Raw genomic sequence first — 8,722 nt, 5'->3', positions numbered from 1 at the left:
TTTTTTTAGCTTCTATATTTGTAACAATGTTTCAAACTGCAAGCTAGTCCTCCATCACTGAAGCAAGCAAGCCTCATGTTTGCTTCCAGCTGCCTGGCCACCGGCCGCCATCTTGGCTGGTAGTTAATTTGCATATCTCCCTGATTAGCCAATGGGAAGGGTAGCAGTCGTACGCTAATTACCATGTTTCTCTTTTATTAGATAGGATTGTCAGTTCTTACCTTAGTTTTTCTCTTGAGTTGTTTGCTTGTTTGGTTGATGTCTTTGTAAACTAAGTTGCATTTTCTCCAGTTTTTAAAAATTTGTAAAATGCTATGATTTTATAGTCCAACTGAGATCAGTCTGTTGTTTAAGAAAGGTTTATAATCTACATGTAGTTGAGCTTTTAAATCTATGTGGATGAGCAATCAAATCTCTGTTTATATTGAACTTTCTTTGTCCAATATTAGTATTGGAAGTTTTTAGTGCTTGAAAAGAGCATTACAAATACTGCAACTGTCTGTTCCTTAAACTGTTCTTCAGTACAAATCACTTGTAAATTGGGTCTTTATTTTTCTCTTTTGACTGTATTTAGTAAAAATAATTCTTTGGCCACTTGGTTTTCATTGTTGTTTTAACTGTGATAGTCTTATAGATTTTCTACTTTTTTGGCGAATACTTTTGTTGATTTATATTTTTCTAAGAATATCATCCATTTTATCATCAAATTTACATAGAGTTGAACAAAATAGTCTTTGCATTTCCAGTATATTAGTGGTCCTCATATATTTTGATCTGAGGGACCTTTTAAACTCTTAAAAGTCATTAATTACTGCAAATAACTTACGTTTATATAGTTTATTGTTATTTACTGTGAGAAATTAAAACAAAATTTAAGAATATTTATTAACTTTTAAAGCTAATGACCTGTTACCTGTTAACATGAATAACATTTTTATGAAGAAAACCCCCTGTATTTTCCAATACAAAAAAATTTCCATGAGAAGCATTATATTGTTTTACATTTTCACAAATCTTTAATATCTGGCTTAATGGAATATAGCTAGATTATCATATCTGCTGGTAGTCACTTTGCTGTGACATTATTTTGTTTGAAGTATATGAAGAAAATCTTTCTTTACACAGATAAAGTTGAAAAAGGGAAGAATATTTTAATAGCCTTCTCAGATTATTGTGCATATTTTTTTCTGTTGCACTGAAACTCCACAAATGTTAGTTTCAATGAATACTGAAAAACCATGAAAATTCATGGGTCTGTGTTGTACTTTAAATGAATCTTTACCCATGCATAATTTTATAGCATCTTGTAGGTCATTTGGAAAATACTGGTTTAAGTTTACTGATTTCAAATGTTGACACTTTATTTTATTATATCAAAGAAACACAAATCAGAATAGTCACTAAGTAATGGAAAATTGACAACTTCACAGAAGCAGATATGCCAAGTTTTCCAAAATCTTTCTTTTTGAAATTTTAATTTTTTATTGTCAACAAATGTGTGTTATGTGCCATTGAGTCAGCTCCGACTCCTGGCCACCAAAGATGAATGAGTGATACCCATCATGTCCTGTCCACAACACCCTTGTTCACTCATGTGTACTCATGCCTATGGCTTCTTTTATGGAGTCAGTGCATCTCATATTTTGTCTTCCCCTTACCTGTGGTCTTCTACCTTTTCCAGCATTGTTGTCTTTTCCAAAGAACCCTGTCTTCTCATGATGTGCTCCAAGCAGGACAGTTTTAGTTTTGTGATTTTTGCATCCAGCAATGTCTCAGGCTTAATTTGTTCTAGATTCCACTTGTTCATCCTTCTGGTGGTCCAGGGTATGCTTAGAGCTCTCCTTCAAACACCATGTTTCAAGCGAATCACTTTTTTTCCTCTCAGCCTTCTTCACTGTGTCCCACTTTCACATCAGTACATAGTAGTTGGAAATACGAGGGTGTAGATGACCTTAAATCTTGGTCTCTAATGACATATCCTTGCTCTTCGTGATCTTTCCTAATTCTTCATTTGCTGCCCTTCCTAGTCTCAGCCTTCTTTTCATTTCTTGGCTGCAGTCTCCATTGGAATTGATGACTGAACCAAGGTAAGCAAAATCTTTAACAATATCAATTTCTTCATTATCTAGGTTAAAGGTGTATATTTCTTCTATAGTCACGATTTTTGTCTTTTTAATATTCAAATGCAGTTCTGCTTTGGCATTTTCTTCTTTGACTTTCATCAAAGTTTCAAGTCATTGCTACTTTCCACCAGTAAGATGGTGTCATCTGCATATCTTAGGTTACTGATATCTTAAGTCATTGATATTTCTTTCATCAATTTTCACTCCTTCCTCTGAATCTAGCCCAGTTCTTTGTATGATATGTTTTATGTATAAATTAAACAAATAGGGAGATGAAATGCTCCCTGGTCTGACTCCTTTGCCTATAGGAAACCATTCTGTTTCCATATTCTGTGACAGCAACTTCCTGTCCATAATACAGGTTACACATTAGGACAATCAAGTGCTGAGGCACGCCCATTGCTTTCAGAGGAGCCCAGAACTTTTCATGATGGTCACAAAGACTTTACTGTAGTCTACAAAACATAAGACTAACCTTTTTCTGAAATTCTTTGCGGCACTCCAGTATCCAGTGAATGCTCACAATTAGATCTTGAGTGCTACTTTTATTCCTGAATCTACCTTGTACATCTAACATGTCAGTAAACATGTCATTTCAGACACATCTTTGTCTTTGAAATGAAAGAGATTTATTTTTGAGATAATGTCTACTTGCCAGATAATCAAGTCTAAGTAACCAGAGTGTGCCCATCAATCGTTTTTTGTGGTTTGTTTGTTATTTTCCTGGCAAAAATTGGGTTCCATGAAAAAATAAATGTGCTTAATTCTGCTTGCAACTCATTCACAGAAGTGCTTTAGTCCTTAAAGCAGCTATTGTTAATTGTGTTCAAATTTCTATATTTGTTCTCACATATATATTTATTACTTCTATAGTATTTTTATTTTGAAAATTAAGCTGAAGTTTATTTAAAGTGGAAATATATTTTACTATTTTTCAATGTAGGGAATCAGTAGATATTATCTAAGGACAGAGATTGAATATTAAAAAATTACAAATAATAAATTATGAAATATTTTAAAACATCCATACAAAACAAAATAGTAAAATAAAATGAAAATAAAATGACAGAACAAGCACCAAACATATCTATCATATCAGAATTTCAACAAGTGTAAATCAACTATACTCATTTATTGAAAGTAAAAGGTGCTCAGACTGAAGCACAAATCAAAACCCAACTAAATATTATATATAAAAGAGACATCTAAAAATGATTCACAAAAGTTAAAAAAAGAAAAGCTTTTCAAAGATATGCAAAGATCAGGAATAGGGATCTTGATAGCAGACAAGTTCAATTCAGGCTAAAAGCATTAAGCATCACAAAGATTAGTACTTTTAAATGATAAAGCACAGTGAATAAATCCACTATGAATCTTAATCATTAAGAACAGCCATTCACCAAATGCATGAAGATCCATAGGCAAAAAGAACAGGAAATAAAAAGATAAATAGATAGAAACTTGGATATAGTAAACTTTTTTTCCTAATTTGTTTTTATTCTTGACACTATTACAGATATCTTCCATCCCCCCCCCCAAACTTTTTTTTTTTAATTTCTTTATTGATTTCAGAGAGGAAGGGAGATGGAGAGAGATAGAAACATCAATGATGAGAGAGAATCATTGATTGGCTGCCTCCTGCACACCCCACACTGGGGATGGAGCCTGCAACCCAGGCATTTGCCCTTGGCCAGAATCGAACCTGGGACCCTTCAGTCCGCAGGCCGATGCTCTATCCACTGAGCCAAGCCAGCTAGGGCCGCCGCCCCTAAACTTTTTTTGAAATTTAGAATATTTGTCTTTTCCCTTCTGTTTTATTGAGAAATAATTGCCATACATCACTGTATTAAGTTTAAGGCATACAGCAAGATGGTTTGGTTTACATATATTGTGAAATGATTACCATAATAGGTTCAGCTAACATCCATCTTCTCGTATACATACAATAAACAAAAAAGGAAGAAAAGAAAAAGGGAAAATATTTTCTCCTTATGATGAGAACTCATATGATTTACTCATAGTTGCCATGTTGTATTATATGCCTAGTACTTACTTATATTATTACTGTGAGTTTGTATATTTTGACCACCTTCCTCCCCCTACTTTTGTTACAGAAGACCAAAGAAATACCAAGCACGCTTCCTAGAGAAAGGGAGGGACCCTGTTTATTAACACTATGGCCTCTGCATTTAGATAACAAGTTCTGCAAGGCCAGTTTCCTCCTCACCTTCTGCCTCTTTTTCTATGAGTTTTGTTTTGTTTATAAAATTCCACATATAAGTGAGATCATATAGTATTTGTCTTTCTCTGTCTGACTTATTTCACTTAGCATAATGCCTTCAAGGTCTATCCATGTTGTCACAAATGATAGGATTTCCTTTTATTTTTTATGGTTGAATAATATGCTATTATATGTATATAAACCACAACTTTTTTATTCATTCATCCATCAGGAGACACTTAGGTTGTTTCCTTGTCTGGGCAATTGTAAATTATGCTGCTATGAACATGAAGGAGCAAATATCTTTTTGAGTTAGTGCTTTTGTTTCTTTTGGATACATGCCCAGAAGTGGAATTGCTGGGTCATAAGGTAATTCTATATTTAGTTTTTTGAGGAACCTCCATACTGTTTTGCATAGTGGCTGCACCAATTTACAATCCCACCAGCAGTGCACAAGGTTTCTTTTTCTCCACATTTTGTTTCTTATCTTTTATTTATTTATTTGTTTATTTTATATTTTATTGATTTTTTACAGAGAGGAAGGGAGAGGGATAGAGAGTTAGAAACATCGATCAGCTGCCTCCAGCACACTCCCCACTGGAGATGCGCCTGCAACCAAGGTACATGCCCTTGACTGGAATCAAACCTGGGACCCTTGAGTCCGCAGGCCAACGTTCTATCCACTGAGCCAAACCAGTAGGTTGTTTCTTCTTATTTTTTGATGATGACCATTTAACAGGTCTGAGGTGATATCGCATTGTGGTTTTAATTTGCAATATTCCTAATGACTAGTTGAGCATCTTGTCATGTGCCTGTTAGCTTTTAGTATATATTCTTTGAAGAAATGTCTATTTAGGTCTTTTGCCCTTTTTTTTTTTTTTTCATTTGGTTATATGGGCTTTTGCTGTTGAGTTATTTGAGTTCTTTATACATTTTGGATGTTAACCCCTTATGAGGAATCTGGTTTGTAAATTTTTTCCCCATTCTGTAGGTTGTATTTTCACTTTGTTGATAGTTTCTTTCACTATGTAGAGCTTTTTTGATGTCCCACTTTTTAATTTTGTTGCTTGTGCTTTAAGTGTCATATTTTTAAAAGTTATTACCAAGACTCACGTCAGGGAGCTTTATTCTATGTTTTTGTCTAGAAGTTTCATAGTTTTAGGTCCTACATTTAGGTCTTTAATCTATTTTGAGTGAATATTTGTGAGTAGTATAAGCTATGGATTTAGCTTCATTCTTTTAAGTATGAATATTCAAGTATCCCAGCACTATTTATTGAAAATTATTTTTTTCCATTGAGTATTCTTGTCAAATATTAGTTGACTAAGTAGTAGTGAACTTTATTTCCCTTTTCTTAATCCTTGAAGTTTAAGTAGATATAAAAATAATAATGTAGGTCTGATTGATTGATATTACATTATACACTCTGAAAATGGAGAATAAACCTTTTTTTTTGAGTGCCTGTAGAATTTTCACAAAACTGGCCACATGTTTGGCTGTACGGTAAGTCTTAATAAATTTCTGTAGTAGACATATTTAACATTTTACTTTAACCTGTCAGTGATTGAATTCCCTTATAAGGTAAACAATGGTTACCTCTGGAGTATGGATTGAATGAGAATAAATGGGTTTTCCTTTATATATTTCTATATTCAGAGTCCTGTAATTAGTACCCTATAAGCATAATTAGATATATAGTTATTCTGATAAACTATATCTCTAACTTCATTTATTTTGGGGTCTTTATGGTCAGGTTGGGATAATGAAATTATTGTAATTTTCATTAGCTTTATATCCCTAATAAAAACAATTAGAGTATCAATAATGACTGTAAATTTTGACAACATTGATAACCACTAAATAGTGTTTCATTTTTAAAGTTTGGTTGGAAAAACTAGGGAATTGAACTTTAATTGGTCATCTTTATAATTACAGAAAGAACTGGTTGTCTTCTTGGGCTGTGTTGCAGGGTTCATCTTTACTCTTTACCAAAACTCAAGGAAGTAGCACAAGTTGGGTAAGTATTTCTTTTCTTTGGAGGCTTTATGCATTCAAAATATGTCAATAGTATTGTACCTGAAGTTCATGAAGTATTCCATAGTCCTTCTAGCTATAGCTAATGTGAAAAAAAAGTAAATGAAAAAGATTAAATACTGCCATTTGCAATAACATGGATACACCTTGAAAATATCATGGTAGGTAAAATAAGTCTGATGGAAAGAGTCAAGAACCATATGATTTCATTCAAACAAATGAACAAATTAGACAAATAAACAAAAACTCATGACCCAGACAGCAGTATGGTGGTTACTAGAGGGAAAAAGAGGTGAGGGGAGATGAAAGAGGATAAAGGGAGCCAAATGTATGGTGACAGAAGAAGACTTGACTTTGGGGGGTGAAGACACTGCAGTGTACAGATGATGTCTTAAAATCAACAAATTATGTTTTATCCATTGAACTGAAAGGTGGGCTTACTATTTAGGCATGATAGAACAAATACTAGTACATTTCTTGATTCATGTTCAGGATGTTAAAGCTCTTCTCTGTGACTTGGCTGTTTCAAGTATTTAATCAGAAAATAAGCAGTAACGTGCCAAGCTCCACCTTGAACTGACCCCTAGATACTAGTCAGTGATTCAGGTGTCCATGTCTGTATATAATGTCAGCCAGCTTTTAGAAGAGAAAGAAATGTCACCATTACTTGTAGCATTTTGAAACTTTTTGTATATTTGAGTGTTTACTATTATTACTCCTCAGTTATTTGTAGTACAAATTCTAAAAAGTATAATTTTTGACATAATACCTACTACTTTTTGAATGCTTAATATGCATTAGTTACAATTAATTGCAATCGCAGAAACATAGTTTAAAATTCACCGAGCTAGCCAGTATTGAAATTGTAAAATTCTTTTTTTTTTTTTTTTAAATATATTTTATTGATTTTTTTACAGAGAGGAAGGGAGAGGGATAGAGAGTCAGAAACATCGATGAGAGAGAAACATCGATCAGCCGCCTCCTGCACACCCCCAACTGGGGATGTGCCCGCAACCCAGGTACATGCCCCCGACCGGAATCGAACCTGGGACCCCTCAGTCCGCAGGCCGATGCTCTATCCGCTGAGCCAAACCGGTTTTGGCGAAATTGTAAAATTCTTAATGAATTTTTACCTGTGGAGATTCACTATTTGAATTTTTGCCTTTACATGAAATTTTATTAATATAATATTAGTAATCATTTCAGATTGGTATAATTAAAGTACAATCACACTGTGTTTTATAGTCTCAGTAAAAGCTAAGCAGATGTGGAATATGGTAAAATGCATGGTAATGTAGTGATTTTTAGTTTTTACTATTTTATTTTATGGCTCAAAATATATTTTATTGATTTTTTACAGAGAGGAAGGGAGAGAGAAAGGGATAGAGAGTTAGAAACATCGATGAGAGAGAAATATCGATTCAGCCACCCCCTACACACTCCCTACTGGGGTTGTGCCAGCAACCAAGGTACATGGATGGCCTTGACTAGAAACGAACCTGGGACCCTTCAGTCCACAGGCCGACGCTCTATTCACTGAGCCAAACCAGTTAGGGCTATTTTTTAAAAAGATATATTTTATTGATTTTTTACAGAGAGGAAGGGAGAAGGATAGAGAGTTAGAAACATCGATGAGAGAGAAACATCGATCAGCTGCCTCCTCCACACCTCCTAATGGGGCTGTGCCTGCAACCAAGGTACATGCCCTTGACCGGAATCAAATCTGGGACTCTTCAGTCTGCAGGCCCTCCATCCACTGAGCCAAACCAGCCAGGGCAGGACTATTTTATTTTTAAATAATCTTTATTGTTGAGATTATTACAGATGTCCTTCCCACCCCCCATAGCTCTCCTCCACCCTGTTTCCACCCCACCCTAGGCCCTCACCGCCCTATTATCTTTGTTCATAGGTAATGCATACATGCATATAAGATCTTTGTCTAATCTCTTCCCGCACCACCCCCCCCACACCCTCTACCGTCTGAGAATCGTGAGTCTGTTTCATTTCCATGCCCCTGATTCTATTTCATTCACCAGTTTATTCTGTTCATCAGTGCTGGGAGCCAGTCCATCCTTGCTGTTTCAAGGGACCTGGCATATATGGCATACTGTTCTTAATATGTTTGCTCACCTTCTTGGCGCTGTGTTTTAACCAAGGTCACCTCCCCAAGAAAGGTTGTTTCCCCAGGTAGGGATTTTCCTCTGAAGTTAGGGAGGGAATAAAACCTCTTAAGTGCCAGGCGGGTAATTAATCACTTTAACTACGAACAATCCTGCTTAAGCTACATAATCTTTAATCCCTCGAATGGAGATAAGAAACCCCCTAACCTTTGGAATACAGATTA

General features: G+C 34.9%; 1 protein-coding gene across 9 annotated transcripts in view; it reads left to right on the top strand.

The window, feature by feature from the left end:
- Window positions 1-8,722, top strand: part of ARHGAP12 (Rho GTPase activating protein 12) — a 199,358-nt gene that overhangs the window by 162,542 nt on the left and 28,094 nt on the right. For 5 of the 9 annotated variants that reach the window (XM_015571421.1, XM_015571423.1, XM_015571420.1 and 2 more), the window contains 2 exons: window positions 2,028-2,087; window positions 6,280-6,361. In XM_015571421.1, the coding sequence (XP_015426907.1) occupies window positions 2,028-2,087; window positions 6,280-6,361 (142 nt within the window). The remainder of the gene's footprint in view (window positions 1-2,027; window positions 2,088-6,279; window positions 6,362-8,722) is intronic. The other 4 variants (XM_006775190.2, XM_015571424.1, XM_015571422.1 and 1 more) reach the window with 1 other exon arrangement.

This window comes from Myotis davidii, unplaced genomic scaffold (assembly GCF_000327345.1).
Source record: "Myotis davidii unplaced genomic scaffold, ASM32734v1 scaffold909, whole genome shotgun sequence".
NCBI lineage: Eukaryota > Metazoa > Chordata > Mammalia > Chiroptera > Vespertilionidae > Myotis > Myotis davidii.
This window is presented reverse-complemented; position numbering and strand designations above follow the sequence as displayed.